At 40.2% G+C, this 23,619-nt stretch overlaps 1 protein-coding gene across 1 annotated transcript in view; it reads left to right on the forward strand.

Annotated features, from left to right (window-relative positions):
* The window catches only part of LOC144272386 (uncharacterized), a 60,012-nt gene that overhangs the window by 10,949 nt on the left and 25,444 nt on the right, over positions 1–23,619 (forward strand). The window contains exons 7-17 of the mRNA XM_077830391.1: positions 474–500; positions 694–738; positions 1,453–1,497; positions 3,339–3,392; positions 8,910–8,978; positions 10,963–11,031; positions 13,379–13,447; positions 16,498–16,566; positions 17,277–17,345; positions 17,427–17,495; positions 20,278–20,346. Of these exons, the coding sequence (XP_077686517.1) occupies positions 474–500; positions 694–738; positions 1,453–1,497; positions 3,339–3,392; positions 8,910–8,978; positions 10,963–11,031; positions 13,379–13,447; positions 16,498–16,566; positions 17,277–17,345; positions 17,427–17,495; positions 20,278–20,346 (654 nt within the window). The remainder of the gene's footprint in view (positions 1–473; positions 501–693; positions 739–1,452; positions 1,498–3,338; positions 3,393–8,909; positions 8,979–10,962; positions 11,032–13,378; positions 13,448–16,497; positions 16,567–17,276; positions 17,346–17,426; positions 17,496–20,277; positions 20,347–23,619) is intronic.

Consider the following 23,619-nt stretch of genomic DNA (forward strand, 5'->3'; position numbering starts at 1 on the left):
AAATACAGCAGTTCTTTCAGAGTTGCACTGTTATGTGCAGGGCACTGAACATTTCCCCCCATGCTGAGTTTCCTCCAGTTTTTTAAAAAGTTTTGCAACAAGTCTCAAACTTTGATGTCCTCACCACGCCCACACCACCTCTACCTTTCCAGAAATACAATGCTTACACTTACAGGAGTGTCAGCCTTAACTCTAGAGCTCAAGCCTTTGTATAATTAAAATCTCAGTTTAAAATTCAATTGACATAGGGTATTTTGTACATATAATAATATATATTGTTGTAGACAGCTGTCATATACACAGCCATATTGCCACCTCAGAGATCCAGTGTTGTAGCTGAATTTTTATTAGAGCCTGAAATTTTATGTTTTTTCTGTAAAGACTATGGAGTTGCAGCTTGTGTAATAGTGTCACAATTAATTTATTTAAATCAGGTTAAAATATCTTCCAATCTTTTTTGTTTCTTTTCCCAGGGAAAATCTGGCTACAAAGGAGAAAAGGTATGATTTTCAGTAGGAACATTTATTGACATGTTTGTATTGTCTTGTAGATATACACATCAACATATTTGGTTGGCTGTTCATGAAAAATTGTAGCATTTGGGATGTGTGTTCTGGCAGGAAGATGTAATGAATAAAAATATCCTTGTAATGCTAAGTAAACTTTTTGAATGTTCATGGTTTATTTCCTTAGGGGGAAAGAGGTGACTGTGGCACTCCAGGGATAAAAGGTGACAGAGTAAGTATCTATCTGCTTATTATACTTTAGGGAAAACATTGTTATAGAACACTATTTCTCCTAATGTACAGTGAAATGGAGTATGGAGAAGTTATAGGACACAATTGCCTGAGATTTAAAATTTGCTATCCCTGATAATAGACATTGTGGTAGATTTAGTGTAAATGTTATTTATAAAGCAGAGGGAGAATACAGTTGACAAATTTTAAGGTCAATCAAATAAAGATAAACTGAAAAAGGTCATTTTTCAATAATTATCCCAGCTGCTCTTATACTTTAGTGCTGTTGCATTTAGGGTGCAAGCCTACTTCCACTTCAGACACTGGCAAGACTCTCATTGACTTTGGCAGGAGCAGAATCAGGCCCACTTTTAAAGGGGGAAGATGGACTGAGGGGCGTATGACTATGAAAATGAAAATCAAGATTTTAACTCCAGCAATGGGCTTGAAGGTTCAGTGTATGGTAGCTGTAAACATGTTTAATGAAATAGATGTAAAACTTGACCATGCAGGATCTTGGTATCTGACTTCAAATTCATTCTCATACTGTAATTTAACTACTGTATCCCAGTTTCATATTTATGCAGTACTTTCTTGCAAGTTATTGACTTCTTGATTTCTTTTCTTGATGTTCTTTGTACTATATTTTAATGTATCCAAATATATTTTAGAAGTTTTAGATTTTTGTAGGCACTTTTGTCTTCTTGCTTTTCAGGGTCCAGAAGGTCCAGTTGGTCACACAGGACTGAGAGGTCTACAGGTAACAAACAGCACAGACATACTTTGCTTTCTTGGTGCTTTGCAAAGCTGTGAAATCACTTTAGTTCACAACATGGCTCAGCTGCCTAGACTTCTAGAGCCAGTCTCATTCAAAATATTCCATGCCTAACACATGTATCCTCTTTCATTGTAACATTGACAGGGATTTTTGGAGTTCAGTGTAGACAACTGAATATTTTTGTTCTCCGATTATTGACTGGCAGAAATAGTAGAGTGTGCAGGAGAAGAGACCCCCACAGCAATGGAAAGACCATGCTGTTATGTCTAATGCTGTAGACAATACTTAGCATATATTTATTCCTGAATTGGGGCCTCAGGTAGTTTGGCCTAATTAGAGTATAGATCCCTGCTGAGCATTGGAGACTTTGTTCCCCCAAAAAATGTGTTTATTTTAAGGATTGATTTCGCACATTTGTATCTTTTGTCTAATTCAGGGTGTCATATTCTGCATCTTTAGGATGGCAGAATAATTTGACCTTGTCACCTTGTACGTCCTTAAGGAAAAATCTCTAAGACACTTCTAGGGCCCCATTCTGTTCTCCCTACTTGGGCAAAATGCCTGGGGTGTAATCCTGGCCCCATGGGAGCAAAACTCCCATTGGTTGCAACAGGGCCAGGATTTCATCCTTGTTGTCTTCATTGATCTGAATAAGGAGCAGGTGACTAAACTCTTGATTAGGCAGAAGATGAAAATATGCAACAAGTTTTAGGAAACAGAAAGCATATAAAATGTCAGGCCTACCAACCACTGTCCCTTTATAATGGAGTAGTTGATTTAAGAAGTAATGTAGGAAAAGAAATAACACTGATAACTTAACAACATATCCTTTAGGAGCAGTGGGCAGCAGACTGTTGAAATAAATGAGCGCACTAGTGAGATGTGACCCATATAAATCAAAGTAATTGGCTCGGCCATCCTCATCTGATGGAAACTGGCATAGGTCCATTGAAGTCAATAGAGCTACCAAAGTCAGTGAAGCTATGCCCATTTATACCTGCTGAAGATCTAGCCCATTTTATTGTTTTCTAAAAGGGGTTGAAAGTCATGTACATTGATAAATTATACTGTCATATTATGAGGGAATTAGAACAGTCCAGAATATTGCCAGTTTGCACGTTTTGGATCAGTTCTGTTCCCACTCGATGCAATGAGGTTTTGTGACTTAAAATGGCTTGTTTTTGTACCTATTGTTTTAGGAGAATCTGTCATATAAGCAAACTTGTTATAGTGCATCATAAAAATCAATAACAAAAATCAGAAAATCTTTATGAAAAATATGCAACCCAAGAAAGTTAAAGTTACACATTTTAAATAGATCAGATTTGCCATAACACCCTTTTAGTGGGAGCAGTGTTTTGTAAAAGAGCCCCCAAACCATAGGTGCTGAAACTAGAGATGCGGGGGGCACTGATGCACCCCCTGTCTTGAAGGAGTTTCCATCATATACAGGGTTTACAATTTGGTTCTATGGCTCTCCGCATCCCTGCTATAAAAATTGTTCCAGCACCCCTGCCCCAAACCCTACATTACTAATACCTAGAGGAGCTTGTAGTATTGTCATTGTTGCAGTGATGCTGTGAATAAATTTTGATGACTGTTTACTTTTATTCTACCTAAGAAAGAGCCAAGTGCTGTCCTCAGATGCTTACACACCACTAGCTGCATTCTTGCATACAAGGGCAGAATTTAAATTGTGTTTAGTTTTGAAATGTTTGTGACAGAGGTTTTCATGTGGATTGCAGTAAATTATTGCTTGTTTCTCAAAAACCCCTTGCTCTGAAAGCCTGGAATATTCTGAAAAAACATTTGTGTTTTAACAGGGTTCCCAAGGGTTACCCGGAGACCAAGGGCCTGAAGGTGTGCAAGGATCAAAGGCAAGAATAAAAGATCTCCTCTTTTTTTTTTTTTTTTTTTTTAACATTAAAGGATATATACAGTTATCCATACCGCAATAATGCTCTTCCCCACATTCACTTTTCCCTTCTGTTCAAGGGGTTTCGCTAAATGGGGACTGCAAGTAATTCATCTATCTAATATCCCTGCAAGTTACCTAGCAAAAACTGCTCGTCTACTCCTGGTGTTTACTACAGTAGATTCAGCTGGACATTGTCTTTTCAGTATAGTGACTTATACCCCATTCTTCTAGTACTTGAACATTTAAAGTGCAGTATTACTCCAAAAATTTGTTGTCTCTTACCACTTGAGGTAACATGTTTTACTTGTAATTGCCAACCATGGAAATTCAGCCTGGGATCTGAAAGCTGAACAGTGTTTCTTTTGGATTGTGCATTTTTATTAGTAATATGAATTCTGCAACTGGATCTCATTGAATAGTCTTGTTGATTATGCAAGAAAAGGGATCAAAGCCATTTTGTTCTCCCATAGCATTGCGGAGCCAATTCAGCTAACGAGAAGTAAAAATCAAAATCAGAACTTACATGTGTCAGTAAGGTAAACAAATCAGACTTTGAATCTGCACCATGAACAAATACATTGAATAAGAAGGTGCTATTTTTACATTATCAGCCTTTTGACCTTTCACAGGAACTCTTTTAGGGTAATATCACAAATTCCCTTCTCTTCCCATTGGACCACCACAAACAGGATGGATGCTTTTAAATTTCTGATACTAGTGTGTTATTTATTGGGTCCTCGCCACCAGTTTACCAGTACGACTCTATGCTACAACATACAACTGGAAGTAAACTTTCCCTTTAGTGTACTCTCCAGGGGTGTAAGAGGCAAGATCTCACCATCCTGAGATTTTGTGTCCCCTGGCCCCTGCCAGCCTCCTCCCTTGCACTTCCTTCTGTCCTTTATCTGTTGGTGGGTTGATTGTTCTCATTAGCTCATCAGCCTCCTGACTAATTAAGCCATTGAACATCCCATTCCCCCCACCCCCGTTAAATCCACTCCAAGGGGGAAATAGCGAGTACCTTAGTACTGAGAGCGCTGGGTCAGCTCTAGACTCCTAGCACTGTGTCACAGGCAGAAACTAAGCAGGATTCAAAAAGATTTCAGACATTTATATGGATAAGAATATCCAGAGCTGTTTATAATTAATTATGATAACATTGGAGGGAATATTGAACTTCATGCTTCAGGGTGTAAACCCATCCCTATCAGTCACAGATCAGGATGAGAACTAATGATAGTGGCAAATTATCCCACATCTATCTCCTGTGGGATTCTCACACCTTCTTCTGAAGCATCTGGTATTGGCCATTCTCAGAGAAAATATAATGGACTAGATGGACCACAGGTCTAATCCAGTGTGACAATTCCTATGTTCCTAGGACTCCAGCCTTCTGCAGAACTACCAATCCTGCAGTTAGGGGTTAAACTGTCACCATTTAAGTCAATGGGAGTTTTTGCCATTGACAGTGACAGGAGCAAGATCAAGCCCTTAAACGAAGTCTTGAAGACAAGTATAAATATAGGCAGATTATCAGTGGGTGTTAAGCACCTAAATACTTTTTAAAAATCTGGTCCTTGAGTGTTAAGTACTATGGGCCTGATCCAAAGTCGACTGAAGTCAGTAAGTGCCTTTCCATATACCTCAATAGGCTTTGGATCAGATCTCTAAATTCCAAGATTCAATCATTTAATTAACTAACTTTTAAGTTAGAAATTTGTGGGTATGCAGGGTTTCTGAGTATAATCCATAAACAATACTGGGAAAGTGCCCTCTTTCTCCTAGTGCTTCATCCCTTTTCTAATGCTAATATTTTGTGGACCAAGTTTTCCTTTTCACTATATAAATCCAAAATGCTAAATCCTGGCTTTTATTACCAGAAGCACTCAGCACACTTTAAAATAAGAAGACTGAGGCACAGAGGTAATAAAAACAAGAAGATTCAGAATTAAAGCTTACCACAGTGTTACTGAATCATAAACATTAGAAATAAGAAAGAGCTCTTAGTGCTAAACCTGCATACCCTTACCTACATGAGTAAGCCTGAATCATGTAAAATCCCCTTGACTTCAGTGGATCGACTCCTGTGAGAAAGAATGACCAGCTCAAGACCCAGGTAATCTAATCTATTTCACTACCATTTTGTTTTTTTCTAATGCCTTTTGCAATCCCATTTTGACCCACGAGCCTGAATCTAGCTGACAGGGCTTGCATTTTTACACAGAATGACTTAAAAGGGTCTAGGGAGAAGGCAGTGGATTCAGTCACCAACAATGTAATACCAGTGGGTTTGAAATATTCAATTCCTAACAGGAGAAACAAAAAAAACATTGTGATTCATATTCAAAATTTGTTCTTTTTAGACAAATTGCATAAGTCTGGTGTGACGGGTTGGATCACAGAAACCCCCTGGGAGCTGCCACCTGATGTGCCAAGACTACTTCTGCCCCCGCTTTCCCTGCCAGCTTAGGACTCCAGCACCCTGTCTTGCTGAGCCAACACAGACCCAGGGTCTGAAACATGTGTCCCAAAGCCGCAGGCTTAACTGAAAGCCAGTTAAGAAGCGTTCCTGCCTCTGGACACTCAGATGCCCAACTCCCAGTGGGGTCCAAACCCTAAATAAATCCGTTTTACTCTCATAAACTCATACATTGTTTGCCCTCTATAACACTGATAGACAGATATGCACAGGTGTTTCTTCCCCCCCCCCCCGTTAATACATACTCTGGGTTAATTAATAAGTAAAAAGTGATTTTATTAAATACAGAAAGTAGGATTTAAGCGGTTCCAGGTAGTAAGAGACAGAACAAAGTGAACTACCAAGCAAAATAAAATAAAACCCACATGTCTAATAAAACTGAATACAGACAAAACCTCACCAGTTCCAGTAAGCTTCCTTTTACAGACTAGGAGTATTTGTGGCACCTTAGAGACTAACATATTTATTTGAGCATAAGCTTTCGTGAGCTACAGCTCACTTCATCGGATGCATCCGATGAAGTGAGCTGTAGCTCACGAAAGCTTATGCTCAAATAAATATGTTAGCTTCTCCACCCCCCAAGGATACCTGAAAGAAACTGGAACAAAAGGCAGTAACTACAGAAGGTGTGAGTGATTGCTGGACCAGGACTAAAAGGAGATTAGTCTGTAAAATGACAGGTTTCAGAGTAGCAGCCGTGTTAGTCTGTATTCGCAAAAAGAAAAGGGGTACTTGTGGCACCTTAGAGACTAACCAATTTATCTGAGCATAAGCTTTCGTGAGCTACAGCTCACTTCATTGGATGCAAACTGTGGAAAGTACAGAAGACGTTTTTATACACACAAACCATGAAAAAAATGGGTGATTATCACTACAAAAGGTTTTCCTCTCCCCCCCACCCCACTCTCCTGCTGGTAATAGCTTATGTAAAGTGATCACTCTCCTTACAATGTGTATGATAATCAAGGTGGGCCATTTCCAGCACAAATCCAGGGTTTAACAAGAACGTTGGGGGGGGCGGGGTAGGAAAAAACAAGGGGAAAATAGGCTTGAATAGAAACTGGGAGTGGCTAAGTCATTATGCAAGGTAACCTAAGTTAATTGTATCCAATTTGCAAATGAATTCCAATTCAGCAGTCTCTCGCTGGCATCTGGATTTGAAGTTTTTCTGTTGTAATATCGCAACTTTCATGTCTGTAATCGCGTGACCAGAGAGATTGAAGTGTTCTCCGACTGGTTTATGAATGTTATAATTCTTGACATCTGATTTGTGTCCATTTATTCTTTTACGTAGAGACTGTCCAGTTTGACCAATGTACATGGCAGAGGGGTATTGCTGGCACATGATGGCATATCACATTGGTAGATGCGCAGGTGAACGAGCCTCTGATAGTGTGGCTGATGTTATTAGGCCCTGTGATGCTGTCTTCTGAATAGATGTGGGCACAGTTGGCAATGGGCTTTGTTGCAAGGGTAGGTTCCTGGGTTAGTGGTTCTGTTGTGTGGTATGTGGTTGCTGGTGAGTATTCGCTTCAGGTTGGGGGGCTATCTGTAGGCAAGGACTGGCCTGTCTCCCAAGATTTATGAGAGTATTGGGTCATCCTTCAGGATAGGTTGTAGATCCTTGATAATGCGTTGGAGAGGTTTTAGTTGGGGGCTGAAGGTGACTGCTAGTGGCGTTCTGTTATTTTCTTTGTTAGGCCTGTTCTGTAGTAGGTGACTTCTGGGAACTCTTCTGGCTCTATCAATCTGTTTCTTCACTTCTGCAGGTGGGTATTGTAGTTGTAAGAATGCTTGATAGAGATCTTGTAGGTGTTTGTCTCTGTCTGAGGGGTTGGAGCAAATGCGGTTGTATCGCAGAGCTTGGCTGTAGACAATGGATCGTGTGGTGTGGTCTGGGTGAAAGCTGGAGGCATGTAGATAGGAATAGCGGTCAGCGGGTTTCCGGTATAGGGTGATGTTTATGTGACCATCGTTTATTAGCACTGTAGTGTCCAGGAAGTGGATCTCTTGTGTGGACTGGACCAGGCTGAGGTTGATGGTGGGATGGAAATTGTTGAAATCATGGTGGAATTCCTCAAGGGCTTCTTTTCCATGGGTCCAGATGATGAAGATGTCATCAATATAGTGCAAGTAGAGTAGGGGCGTTAGGGGAAGAGAGCTGAGGAAGCGTTGTTCTAAGTCAGCCATAAAAATGTTGGCATACTGTGGGGCCATGCAGGTACGCATAGCAGTGCTGCTGATTTGAAGGTATACATTGTTCCCAAATGTAAAATAGTTATGGGTAAGGACAAAGTCACAAAGTTCAGCCACCAGGTTAGCTGTGACATTATTGGGGATAGTGTTCTTGATGGCTTGTAGTCCATCTTTGTGTGGAATGTTGGTGTAGAGGGCTTCTACATCCGTAGTGGCCATCTGAGGCTGTGGATGGCATTGTGTTCTGCACGGTTGAGGTTGTGGGGCAAGTGATGATGCTTTTCCACAATTTCAGCCCGTGCACGTCGGCGGAAGCACTCTATGTAGAAGTCCAGTCTGCTGTTTCGACCTTCAGGAGGAGTCCACCTAGAATCCTTCTTTTTGTAGTGTTGGTAGGGAGGTCTCTGTGGATTAGTATGTTGTTCAGAGGTGTGCTGGAAATATTCCTTGAGTCAGAGACGTCGAAAATAGGATTCTAGGTCACCACAGAATTATATCATGTTCTTGGGGGTGGAGGGGCAGAAGGAGAGGCCCCGAGATAGCCCAGCAGAAGCAGCTGTCCTAAGAGTATAGTTGGATAGGTTAATATTGCTGGGTGGGTTGAGGGAACCATTGCTGTGGCCCCTTGTGGCATGTAGTAGTTTAGAAAGTTTAGTGTCCTTTTTCTTTTGTAGAGAAGCAAAGTGTGTATTGTAAATGGCTTGTCTAGTTTTAGTAAAGTCCAGCCACGAGGAAGTTTCTGCAGAAGGTTGGTTTTTTATGAGAGCATCCATAATTCTTTCCTTTTTATTTTTTAAAAAGGGTGAAAGAGGCCTCCCTGGGCCGCCTGGATTGACTGGAGAAACTGGAATAGGATTGCCTGGCCCAAAGGTAAAAATGCTAGTCATACAGTATACTGTGCATGACTTTGTAAAAGAACAAAAGCAACAGCAGCTGAATATATAAATCTTTCATATATTATCGGATAAAGTACAATAAATGCTAAGATTGGGATACCTGTAAAGTTATTCAAAGTGTTCATAGATTTAAAAAAAAAAAACAAAAACCACACAACAAACCACCACTTTATAGTATTGGTATAATTAAAACCAGGGAGTACATGGCTAATTGAGTATAGACACATACCTATTGTCACAAACAAAAGAATAATTATGAACACACTTGGTGGTTCAGATAGTTGGCACAAAGAATACAAGCTTACTGTAAACAAAATGTTAGCCTTCTGAATAAGGGCTATATCTGACTTATACTGTACTGGGATTGCTATCATCATCATCTCTTTCTAGAGTAAACATTGTAGTGTCTCAGCTGTTGAACTTCTGCTGAGTTAAGGTTCAGAAGGGCTCTCCATTCATTAATTTTGTCAATGATCTGTCATCAAAAATCATAATTTAAAAATGTTAATATCAAACACAGACTTACCAAAAAACTCATAGTGCATGCTGTGTCTTATGCATATGTGTAGGTCTGAATCATGGTCCAAATTCAATTTCAAAAACATGTTTGAAAACAGAGTTTATATAAGGAAAAATATTTTTTCTAAAATAAGAGCAAAGCAATGCTGTGGCAGATATTGCAATCATATGCACTATCTTTGGGGACCGTATTGTACTAAGTCTATGAATGGTTTATGTATGATTGTGTTCTGCTCCATGGGGGAGCAGCTCTTCCAGGTACTAAAAATCAGTGAGAGGTTTAGTCTGTGTTTCACCTTAATCACAACTCTAAAGAGGTACCACCTTGTAGAGTGGTTTGCATATTCTGATTCAGACTGGGTTTTGCAGAGACTAAAAGACAAAGGATGTTTGATATAAAAAGATGAGCTTGAACTGACATAGGGCCTTCGTTCTGATCCAGACAACAGACAGGGCCTTTTGTCCAAGAGCCCCAACCTTTGCAGAAGAGTTGGAAAGACTTTGACCAGCCAGGGCTCCATAAGGTTGATGGGTGACCTCTGGCAAGCTTTTAGAATGCACATAGGAACTTTTATTGTTTTTTTAAATGTTGTCTCTGTAATGTTTTCTACCTTAAGAATAAAGGTGCTTGCTTAGAAAGCAATGGGTGGTAACTTGTAACTGCTGGCAATGCATTGGTCTTAGCCCTCAGAGAGTAAGCAAAGCACAGGCAGTGGCCTTAAGCAGCTGGGGATATTTCAGTGTAAGGCAGGGAGCTGTGCAGCCTTAAAATGTCAGTTAGGAAGAAGAGAGACACGGGTCTCTGCCCAAGAGTGAGGACTGCTGGGATCCAGAAACCTTAAGAGGGTGTCTGGCTGTCAGTTACATATGTTAGAGGTGGTTATAAACATGTCAGAATAAGGTCTGATAGATGGTTATAAGTAAGGATACGATTTGATCATGGAGGTCACAGATTCCATGACTTTAACAGATGTCCACAAATTCTTCAGCTCCAATCCCCTGCAGCGGTGCTCGCGTGTCGGCTTCAGCCCCGCTGTGATCATATCCTGATTTTGTACATTTTTACCATGTCTGTTCCATGAATTTTGCCCAATTTTACCATGACAAAATCATATCCATAGTTATGAGCCATGGTAAAAAGCAACCTATTGATGTATTGGATTCTATATCCAGTGATGTGGCAGCGAAGCTGCTCCATGATCTCTGTTGCAGCTTTCCCATCCATTCCCCCCTACCATGAAATTGCACCAGTTCCACTATCTACTGGGTCTTATGTGATGCCAGCAAGGTGAGAAAATTAGGATTTGCCTCACTTATTATATTCAGGTAGATTAAACACCCAAACAAAGGATGCCTGATTAAAATGTGTTTATATATTGTGCAAATGCAAATACCAATACATAAAAAAATGTATTTTTAAATATGTCTTTTGTTGGAAGGGTGACATTGGCTTGATGGGAAGACCAGGCCCTGTTGGCCCACCTGGAGCTGGTGAGCCAGGACTACCGGTATGTTCTGTGTTTGAGAGCTGAGAGAGGGAAACCTTCTGAAGGGCCAAATGTTAACAAGTACTTGCATGCTAAATTATGCCAACTCTTTTCATCTTTAGACTAGTTCTCTCTTATACACATGAAATTGTTATGACTTTCATCACCCTTGGTTGTTTGAAGAACCTATCTTGAATTCCCTATGTTAAACTGTGCTTCTACTCCACAAAGTAACTATGAAAAATGGCATCTTCTTACTTGGGAAAAAATAAATAAATAAATCTGCTCCTGCATGTACTCAAAGCCATATCTGCTGACTTAAGGTTTTACTGCTTCTCACTCCTCTTAACATTGCAGAGCCTGCACAGCTAAGAGAGAGATCTGGGTTCTATTCCTTTCTGTGGATTATTAACCCAGTTCTTTTGGTACATTCCAAACAAGTGCATCTGTGCAATCCCCATAAAGGCATTCCGGTTGCATGGGTTTCCCTAAAAATCATAATTTGATCAGCAAAACCAATGACTGATGAATTAAAAACCTGCACATGACTGGGTTTGTAGGTTTGTCAATGAGGAAGCCTGCCCTTCCCTCCACATATCTTTGTACTTGTAAATTGAGCACACTTGAGGCAAACCCGGGGCCCACTTTACCATTTTTGCAGAGTCACTTTTCAGAGTAGAACCAATCATCAGAGTCAAGTGCAGTCCCTTTTCCAAATCAGTGTGGTTTATTAAGCTGTTCTATGTACTCTGGGCTAAATTCTCTTCAATTCAATGAGGTTGTACCACTGTGACCATGAGAGAATATAGTCCAGGATTATTCAGAGGTAGCTTTTCCCCCATGAACAGGCAGAAATTTGTAAGAATCATTTCATACAACATTTTCTCTTTAAAATGAGAAAGCTGAAGTTGATGAGAAATAGAGTGACCTCAGCCCAGCTTGAAAAGAATTCATGTAGAAGAATGAGTGCTTCTTGCTGAAGGGTTCTGAATCCACAGGGTAAACAGCTTTACTAAATCATACCACTAGTGACAATCAGTGAAGTTAGGAAAATGCCCCCTTCATCACCTGTGCTAGTTACCCATACTGCAGGTAGCTACACAGGAAAGAGCAGCCTCTGTGGAGGTCCTACATCCCCTATCCTGAGCATGTGGATGAGAAGAGGTGGTGAATGGACAAAGACTTGTCTGTACCCCCATATGCCAACCATCATAGCTGCACCGGTGCACCAGGAAACTTACAGTGTATTACGTATAGGACTGATGTCACTCAGAATATCCCCTGGTACAGAGAAGAGGACTTGGAAGCAGATTATGGCAACAATGCATTGACCTATACATGCGACTCATGGCTAAGCAATAATAGAACTCTGTGCTCAACATTTGTCTCAGGGCCAGATTCTGCAGTTGCTCCACGCTCAAAGTTCTCACTGGGAACGCCACACTGGAGGGACAGCAGAATCAATGCCCTCAATCTTTTGAGGGTCCCTCCTTTCTTTTGCAGGTCCTACTTGCTTTACAATCATTATTTAACAATAAACTGTGTCCAGCTCTCTATAAACTGTAAACTCTTCTGGCAAATCATATTTCTGGTTAATTTTTTTGGAAACCAGAAAAAAAATTACAAAACTGAAAAGCACAACTGTTTGAAAGGGAGTTTCCTTTTTATTATTGAAGACAGTAGGATTTTCTCCACCTAAAAAATAAGGATAGTTCTGAAGCTGTACACAGGACCCTCTCCAACCACAGTTAGCTTCTATGGATTCTACTGTACTGAAGTCTGTCATTCTGTGCCTGCCAGGATAAAGTTGAGAGGCAGGCAGACACAGGGAGCCACTGTATAACAGGCCTAATATATGAAGATTCTGGACCTGCCTTTAGCACAAATCTTTGCCCACTCATGTTTGTTAGGCTACGTTCCCACCAGCAAGTATGCTGTTGTTTTGTTCATACCACAGAGTTGTAGCTCTCTTCACATAAACCTTCTTCCACATTATTTTGTGTGGCCTTTAATCTGGTTCTCTCTGCATAGTATATTATGCTCAAATGTTAATAAGCATTAATAATAATTTCCAAAATGAACCAAAGGATGAGGAGGGAAGAATTAAGAAGATGAGTAAAGAGAAGGAATTTTCAATGACTCATAAGTAAGCCACTAAGATAATCCTGTATAACATGTTATAGCTGCAGGCTAGAATGCTTTCTTTGTTGATTTATTGTGACTATCATGTTACCATATTATTTTTAACAGGTTATAACTATGTACCAATGCAAAGAGGTGTTTAAAGACCAACAGTAAGACTTATTGCTCTGTTATCAGTTTGAATAGTTGATATATTTTCTAGGCTGTTTTAAAATTATTTTAACAGGGGCCTCAAGGACCTCTAGGGATTCAAGGAGAAAGAGGTTCACCAGGTGAAGGGCTTCCAGGACCAAAGGTACCGTAACAGATAGTATATAAGGCCCAATCCTGATCCCATTTAAACCAGTGACCCACTTTCCATTTACTTCAATGCATACAGGACTAGACCTGTGGCAACAAATTTAGCTAGTCAAATTAGCCTGCAAACTAACCCTCTGGGGCAAATAGGCCGCTCAATTAAACTAGTACAAATTCATTGAAGCCAGTGGCTCAGAATGTTACCTCTAATCAGAGCTGGCCTTTGAGGCCTCCATAGCCTGTGGCCTCTCCCTTCTGCTTTAGGGGACCTTAAAAGGGGAAATAATTGGAGCTTTAATTTTAAAATAGCCTCTAGCACCTTACCTTGGAAGAGAGTCTTGAAAACAAACTAATCTAAAGTGATCCCTAGAGTGAAAACTTGTCATTGATTTTTCCTAAATCTTTATACTCAGTACCCTTTACCTTCATCCAGTGCTGGCACTTAGGGTTAATGAAAATCTTGGCCATAGGTCCCTGAGTTTGTGGAGAACCCCAAATCAGCTGAAGGCAATGCTACTACTGTCGTTGGCATTCAGATATGGTAGTTCATTGATGAGGGGACAGCACTAGAAACATTGCTAGCTCTCTTCCAGATATTGGCCCGAAGCTGAGCCAACTCCTAGGCTGACAAGCCAGTTTGATCTTTGGCTACAACAACAGACAACTAAATAGCGTGAGAGATAAAGTGGTCTAGGCATGGGACTCACAAGGGTCTCCCACTTCTAGTCCCTGCCCTGAAACTGACTCTCTCTGTGGCCTTCTATGTACTTTCTGCTTTATTATCCCCATTTTATAAATGGAGATTAAATCTTAAATACCTCCCGGGTAAACTGTAATTATATAGTTATGAGTAAATTCTCTACAAATGCTAAAAGTCACCAGAATTCACATAAAACCTTCCAGTGATTGGGGACTTCATGACACCCAAACTCCCAATGTGCTTGAACAATTGTTCCTTGCAGAACTTTTTTAAAATGTTGACAGCCAGGCATAGCCCTGAGCATAAGCAGCTGGACTCCTCTGGAGTGCAGGCAGAAGGCCTAAAGAATTTTTTTTTAAATGTGAAATTAAATTAGGTAAGGTTGAGGTATATCCCAAAGAACTAACTCCCCTCAAAATCCCTACGGTGATCCTGGGCATAGTTGAGGGTGATCATGGTTGTTAGATGTGGTGAAAAATCATTTTGCAAGTATGGCCCCAAATGCTAATGTTGGCTTTCCCTCAGCTCAAACTCTCTTGCATTTTGTTTAGACCAATACTGCAATAGCTGGGTTTGATTTTGGCTGTTGCTATCAGAATAATCATTTTTACTTAATTCATCGCAATTTATGATATATATTTCAGGAAGAATTGTATACGTTCTCTGATGTTGTTAATGTTGATCGCTTACATTTACATAGCAAAGATGAAAATGTTTTAAAAAAAACAGACAGAAATCACTCCACCACTACTGAAATACAGCCACTATTTAACAGTGCCAAGCAACACTACGCAACAGGTTAAGGAAGTGAAGAATGCATCTAACTGAAGCTACAGAGAGAATTTAGATAAGCAGAATGAATATATTTTAACCAGACTGGAATCTGGCCAGGACAGCAGGGTTATTAGCACTCCTGTGCCTACAAAAATGCACTATATTTTACTGCCAATTTGAAATGAAGCCAAACATATATCAACAGATTCTATATTATTGTATAATCTCCAATCCTGTTGCCAAGTATGTCAGGTCTCTGACATTAAATCATGTATTTTAGAAGTTGATTTGTAAATCTAAAAAACTATACAGTTGCTTCTTCTAAGAAAGCTTGTTTGTTAAAGATCAGACTTTGGTCAGAGGAAAACATAGCAGATGTCCAACAGTAGTAGGAGTAAAGAATGTTATTTTAAGTAGGAAATTTCAAAAAAGTAAGGAAAACTAAAATGAGAAATGTTATTAGTGGGGGAAGGTCTTTAATTCTATTGACTTCACTTTGTAGAACTATGATAATTTGCACCAGCTGAGCGCTTCTCCTACATGCTTTAGTAATAGAAATACAAGGAAATTCAATCTTTTTCTCCTTATTAACTTGCATTTTCCTTAAGACCTCCTTTTGTAGTTAAATTTTCTTTAAAAAAATTCTTTGTGTGCATGACAAACCCTTTTTCACTTGTCTATTTCTTATCACAGTGTTTCCCAAACTTGGGACGCCACTTGTGCAGGGAAAGCCCCTGGCGGGCCCGGCCAGTTTGTTTACCTGTCCCATCCACAAGTTCAGCCGATCACAGCTCCCACTGGCCACGGTTCACTGTGCCCGGCGAATGGGGGCTGCGGGAAGTGGTGTGGGCCAAGGGATGTACTGGCCGCCACTTCCCACAGCCCCCATTGGCCGGGCACAGTGAACCGTGGCCAGTGGGAGCTGTGATCAGCTGAACTTGCGGACGCAGCAGGTAAACAAACCGGCCCAGCCCCCCAGAGGCTTTCCCTGAACAAACAGCGTCCCAAGTTTGGGAAACACTGTCCCAAGTTTGGGAAACACTGTAGACTTATCACCTCCCATTATCATCAGTAATGCGTGGCTGCCATACTGAGAAAGCCATTTGCTACTCTCAAATTATTATTATTATTACAATGACACAATGTGGACTCAGTGCTGAAATCCTTATTCAGGCAAAACAACTAGGGTCAAATCCTGCTTACCTTATTTCTCCAAGACTACTCACATGAGTAAATGAGCAGAATTCAGCCCTGAGCAGGTTATGAGGCTCAGCCCTGCTGACATTTAAACCATTGATTTGAATGGAAGCAGAATTAAGCCGAATGTGCTTGAAATGGAAAGAAGGGTAAAGAGAAGCTTGTTAATTTCTCTTTCGTGATCAATCTCAAACTGACGAGCGTTCTCGTCTGAAAAGAAGACCTCTTTGGTACACCAAGAAACAAAGAAATTCAGGCACTGCCTTCTTCTTCTTGTTTTGATTTCCATCATTATGCTACCACTAGTCTCTTTGATTTGAGGAGAGTAAATAACCATGGATTGCTGAAGTTAACATCATGTAATTTTCTTCATGTAGGGAGAGCGTGGTTTTGATGGTCCAAAAGGACCTCGTGGCCAGCCAGGCATTGGCATAAAAGGTGAAAAGGTGAGCAGTAAATATGTCAGGCAGTTAACAAAATTACAAAGGAATCTGAATGCAGTGGGGGTTGATATAAGCTACAAAAGATGTAATGAAGCAAAATAAAGAATTTGGTATCTACAATAGGAGCCTCACAATACTTATTTTGTGGTGAGATTTATAGCCAATAAACTGCCCCAACCAATTCTAAAATGTCTTCATAGTAAAATGTGAGACGGAACAAAAAGTGATTGATTCTCTGGGAAAGTTAAGATCTGGAATGGGGGGGGGGGGAAGAGAGAGAGACTAACAGTCGTTTACAGCAGCTGACCAGCATGTGCTAAGATGTATAAATGGATTCTTTAGAATCCTAGAATAATAGGAGTGGAAGGGGCCTCGAGAGGTCATTAAGTCCAGTCCCCTACACTCATGGCAGGAACAAGCACCATCTAGACCATCCCTGACAGGTGTTTGTCTAACCTGCTCTTAAAAATCTCCAATGATGGAGATTCCAGGGCTTGGTGGTCATAGACTCAGCAAGTGAGTCTGCCACACTATAAAACACAAGTGGAAAAAGAAGAAATGTTAATAAGGGGTAGGGTCAGAGACTCAGCTGGTGTATATTGAAGTAACTCCATTGACTTCAGAGGAGCTATGCCAGTATACACCAGCTGAGGATCCGACCCAAATTGTTTCCATATCTTTACAAAGTTAAGCAATTGTACTTTGTTCAACAGGGTGAAATTGGCCCACCTGGTCTACCTGGGCCTATTGGGTTATCTGGCATTGGGATTCAAGGAGAAAAGGTGGCATTTTCATTTTTAAAGCATTTCTGTAATATTGGGAGACTATTTTAATTTTAAAGATTAATTTTAAAATCTTTTTAGGGGGTAGAAGGCCCAAAAGGACCACCTGGTCCAAGAGGGCCACCTGGACAAGGGCTACCTGGATCAAAGGTAAGGAAATTCACTGATGTAAGAGCTACAACAGAAATTTCTGGTTTTAGCATTAAACATCTGGGGGTTAACATTCTTGTTAAACCCTGGATTTGTGCTGGAAATGGCCCACCTTGATTATCATACACATTGTAAGAGAGTGATCACTTTAGATAAGCTATTACCAGCAGGAGAGTGGGGTGGGGGAAGAGAAAACCTTTTGTAGTGGTAAACACCCATTTTTTCATGGTTTGTGTGTATAAAAAGATCTTCTGTACTTTCCACAGTATGCATCTGATGAAGTGAGCTGTAGCTCACGAAAGCTTATGCTCAAATAAATTGGTTAGTCTCTAAGGTGCCACAAGTACTCCTTTTCTTTTTGCGAATACAGACTAACACGGCTGTTACTCTGAAATCTGTTAATGGTAATATTTCATTAAATATATAATTTCTGCTATCTGAAGTGTTGTTTCTGATCACCAGTAGTCTTGATAATGGATCAGACAGGATGACTATGGCACCTGGCACCCCTCTATATGCCTTAGGTATAGAGGGGTACCAGTATTTAATGCCAGTATTATCCCTGCCTGTTCAGCTGTCAAAACATTTACAAAATTTGATAGCCTCACAGTTTTCTTGAGTGAAGGAACGCAGAATGTTGTTCCCAGTCTTCCCGTTCTTACATCTTTGGTGCCCTGAGTATACATACGGCGGTAGCATCCCACTTATCAGAAACCATATTGATATGCCATATCTTGCACATTTAACACTCCTTTTCCTTTAATTTTATTATACAATTCCATATCTATCTTAAGAGGTTTTCAATTGTAATGCATTTTCCCAAAGCGATAGATTAACCTCTTTTTGGTCTTTCTTTTCACTGAGATCATTTGTCCACACTTTAACCCTACTTACATGAGACATTTTGAGTTTTTGCCCTACACATTAACCGCTTAATTCCCAGCATTCATCATATATTAGTTGGGTGTTTCCATCTTCTACATTTCCAGTGACTTTAGCCAAAAAGGTTAAATCCCAAAGCTTCATTTTTAAAGTAATAGGCACTTCACCCTCAGCTCTCTGCAGTACGTACAGCAGCATTGCGATGAAGGCACCGCATGCAATGAGCTTGGGCTAAGTCAAGCTTTCTCAAATTTGTTTTTGATGCCAAACTGAAAACCTGGCACCCATGCTCAATAATTTGTCTTATTAGCGTTCTGAATAGCATTACCACTGCTTTCTTATTTGCATCACAGGGAGTTCCAGAAATACTTCTAAGTCATTTGATTCTGCCTTTACATTTATCTCTAATGTTGTCAATATGATCCTTCCAAGGGAGCTTGCTATCAAATACTAAACCTAAAAATTTGAAAGCTTTTAACTATACTTATTTGCTGTCCATTATAGATACAATTTATAATCTTTTTAAAATTTTCCTTCTTGTGAATATTATTCCCTTAGTTTTATCAATTGAGAATTTAAAACCCCACGTTTCCCCATTCTACACACTTCATTAGTGCTTCATTTACTCTTAAGCAGCTATTTCATGGTTTCTGGTTTTGGCCATATGGCACAGTAGTCAGCAAATAAAGTGATGCCTATTCCTACACTTATTTCTTTTGGAAGATCACTTACCAAGATGTTGAATAAAGTAGGACTGATGAAACTCTTCTGTGAAGTGCCATTTGTAAGTGTATATATACTGGAATAGACTTTCCCTACTCTGACCTGCATAGTTCTTTTACTTAAGAAATCCCTTCTACACCTATACATTCTTCCTTTTATATCCATGGTAGCCACTTCATAAAGTAAACCCTCCCTCTATATCATAAATTTTTTCAATATCCAGAAAAGTGACTATAAATTCTTTAGTTCTTTTACCTTTTCATTCTTCCATTTCTATCCTTACAATACGGTCAGTTGTCTGCCTTCCCCTCCTAAACTCACTCTGCTTGCTACCTATGAGTCTGTTTCTCTTGAAGTATGAAACCAGTCTCTCAGTTATCATTTTTACCATTTCAAACATGTTGTAAGGGCAGTTGGCCTGCATGCATCAGGTCTGGATCATAGCTTGCTTGGTTTCCTTACTGGAACATTAACCACATGTTTCCAGCCAATTGGCTCCTCACCTTTTCTTCATATACTACTGTACAGTTTTAGTACCACTCTCAGTCTTCCTTCAGGTAGGTGTTTACAGCTGTTTGCTGCTACAAATTTCCTGACTTTATAATCACCACCAGCTGGACTTCATTATCAGTTAAGTCTGGCCTTCTCTCTCTTGCAGGTACTGCCAGGTATGTTAATTGGCTCTCAGACCCACATTAACCCCTTCATGGTCCCAATCACCCCATCACAGGATCCCAGTTCTGAATCCTTTCACATCATTAGGAGTTTGATATGGTTATAACAGGTTTAGCAATCTCTGTCAGGTAAAGAAAAGTAACTAGGGAACAGCAGAGCGCTCCTCACACATTTGGAATGATTAATAGCAGGGATATGCTCTACTCATGATATAAAGAGACATGAGTAAAGTGTATTTGAGTCACATGTGCTCTCAAAATGTCTGCTACATTATTCATACATTTACAGCATTCATCAGTTTCAGTGACAAATTTCCCAAGAGAGGATGAAGTAGACAATACTCTGGAGAATCTAGCCCTTTCAGTCAAAATTTTAAAAAGCTAGGACCTCAAATAATGCATTTTTATTAAGCTGAATGCTCTTTCTGTAAATGTAAGCTGCCAAGACAATGTAGTCTTATCTTTCTGGTGTTAAAATTCTTCAAAAACATTTTCTGTTTAAGGGTGAACAAGGCTTGCCAGGAGAAACTGGAGCTCCAGGAGAAAGAGGACTTGGGGAACCTGGTTCTAAGGTATGGTGTTAATAAAGAGCTCTTTCCTTCTCCTAAATTACTTATGCGCTTTTGAAAATCCCACCTGTAGGCACTAAAACATGGACTTACAAGTTAAACTTTAAGCTCCTATTTTTGAAAACTGCGGACACTAACTTTTAATGGCATCCAAAATTGTATGTTTTAAAATATTAGCACTATACGCTAGTAGACAAATTCCATAGGACTGAAACAATCCAGATGCCTAGCCAAAACTTAGGCTTCAGTGGTGCTTAGGCCTCACTAAACCTGGCTGCACAACCATGCACGAGAGTAAGGGGGCATAGAAGCTGCTTTAGTGCCCAGCACAGGCTAGCCACATTAGCAGACCCTGAACAGCAAGGGGAGAGCAGCAGCCATGGGCTGTTACTCTCCCTCTTAGAAAAGTGGATGGGGAGTGAGCAGAACCTTGGCTCTGTCCCCAGCTCACCAGCCAATACATCGGAGCTGGCACAGAGTGGGGAGTAAGTTATGTCAGTAAAAAGGGTTGGCACAACTTATATCCCCTGTGGGGGGCATGGATGAGTGTTCATGTCACACTCCCCATCAGTACCCAGCCCAAGCTGGGGAAGCTAATGATCCAACCAGCGGACCAAATTTGGTGATGAATCCTGGTCATGTGCCAGCTGAGGCACCTTGTGCATATGCTAAGAAGACTCTCCCTGTGACACACAGGGGAAGCAACAACCAGATTGTGACTGGTTTCAGAGTAACAGCCGTGTTAGTCTGTATTCGCAAAAAGAAAAGGAGTACTTGTGGCACCTTAGAGACTAACCAATTGTGACTGTCAGTCTAAAACTATTTGAGATCAAAATCAGTCATTGATGGACAGATGAATACAAAATATATAGCTAGGTGGTTTTTTTAATTTACAAATGTTTATTTGAATCCAAAATTACCACATTTAATCTGAATCCTAATGTATCAGCTCATATCCTTAGCTGGTGTAAATTGTCCTAGCTCAATTGACTCAGTGGAACTTTGCTGATTTATATTAGCTGAAGATTGGGCTCATCATACCATATTAAGGTCAATGCTAGTATTTCTTAAAATACTGTCACTGTTATTAGTTAAAATGATAGGATAGTGACTCTTAAAATAAAAGTTAGTATTTCTAGTCAAAATTAACTCAGTTTGCTGGTAAAATTCATTCCATCCTCAAAACTACCTAAATTTAAATTGAAAAATTCTTTGTCCATTCTATGATAAAGACAGTTTATAGAACGGTATTTAGTATATGGAAGGAAACTGTGGTCCATAATGACAGGTTTCAGAGTAACAGCCATGTTAGTCTGTATTCACAAAAAGAAAAGGGGTACTTGTGGCACCTTAGAGACTAACCAATTTATTTGAGCATAAGCTTTCATGAGCTACAGCTCACTTCATCGGATGCATAAAGTGGAAAATACAGTGAGGAGATTTATATACACACAGACCATGAAAAAATACACATTGTAAGGAGAGTGATCACTTAAGATAGCTATTACCAGCAGGAGAGTGGGGTGGGAGGAGAGAAAACCTTTTGAAGTGATAATCAAAGTGGGCCATTTCCAGCACATTTCTAGAAGTTAACAAGAATGTCTGAGGAACAGTGGGGGGGAGGCATAAACAAGGGGAAATAGTTTTACTTTGTATAATGACTCAACCACTTCTAGTCTCTATTCAAGCCTAAGTTAATTGTATCCAATTTGCAAAGTAATTCCAATTCAGCAGTCTCTCGTTGGAGTCTGTTTTCGAAGTTTTTTTGTTGAAGAATACTCACTTTTAGATCAGAAATCGAGAGACCAGAGAGATTGAAGTGTTCTCCAACTGGTTTATGAATGTTATAATTCTTGACATCTGATTTGTGTCCATTTATTCTTTTACGTAGAGACTGTCCAGTTTGACCAATGTACATGTTAGACGGGCATTGCCGGCACATGATGGTATATATCACATTGGTAGATGCGCAGGTGAACGAGCCTCTGATAGTGTGGCTGATGTGATTAGGCCCTATGATGGTGTCCCCTGAATAGATATGTGGGCACAGTTGGCAACGGGCCTTGTTGCAAGGATAGGTTCCTGGGTTAGTGGTTCTGTTGTGTGGTGTGTGGTTGCTGGTGAGTATTTGCTTCAGGTTGGGGGGCTATCTGTAGGCAACGACTGGCCTGTCTCCTAAGATTTGTGAGAGTGTTGGGTCATCCTTCAAGATAGGTTGTAGATCCTTGATAATGCGTTGGAGAGGTTTTAGTTGGGGGCTGAAGGTGACGGCTAGTGACGTTCTGTTACTTTCTTTGTTGGGCCTGTCCTGTGGTAACTGACTTCTGGGTACTCTTCTGGCTCTGTCAATCTGTTTCTTCACTTCAGCAGGTGGGTATTGTAGTTGTAAGAATGCTTGATAGAGATCTTGTAGGTGTTTGTCTCTGTCTGAGGGGTTGGAGCAAATGCGGTTGTATCGCAGAGCTTGGCTGTAGACAGTGGATCGTGTGGTGTGGTCTGGGTGAAAGCTGGAGGCATGTAGGTAGGAATAGCGGTCAGTAGGTTTCCGGTATAGGGTGGTGTTTATGTGATCATCGCTTATTAGCACTGTAGTGTCCAGGAAGTGGATCTGTTGTGTGGACTGGTCCAGGCTGAGGTTGATAGTGGGATGGAAATTTTTGAAATCATGGTGGAAAAGAGAAATTGTAATGAGTATTAGTGTATAAATCTCCTCACTGTATTTTCCACTTTATGCATCCGATGAAGTGAGCTGTAGCTCACGAAAGCTTATGCTCAAATAAATTGGTTAGTCTCTAAGGTGCCACAAGCACTCCTTTTCTTTTTGTGGTCCATAATGGAAATTCAGAAAAGAGGTAGAATAGCATCCGCATGATTGTGTTTATTGAGGTTATTGGAAGTCAGGAAGATGGACAATGAAACAGGTAAGACTTAAAGTTGATGGGGATGTATTTAACTTACTTAATGAAGAGGTCTAAATATGTAAATTAGTTAATATCCCAGATGACAACTTAGTTAACTAGCATATAATGATATTCCTTCAGCTAGAGATGCAGCAAAGTTTCTTGCAAGCTATCCTGGTGGACTACTTCAAGTCATCTAACTGCAAAGACCAGCACTGGTCTTTTCAGAGGTTTATACTCCACAACAAACAATTCCAAGCTACCCCAACTTCTAAAGTAGTAAACAAAAACATTAATACCCATTATTACAGTATGTAGTTCCACAACTAGCATTAATTTACTGGTTTCAGATACTGTTAAAAGTATTTGTGTGCTT

This window comes from Eretmochelys imbricata, chromosome 11 (assembly GCF_965152235.1).
Source record: "Eretmochelys imbricata isolate rEreImb1 chromosome 11, rEreImb1.hap1, whole genome shotgun sequence".
NCBI lineage: Eukaryota > Metazoa > Chordata > Testudines > Cheloniidae > Eretmochelys > Eretmochelys imbricata.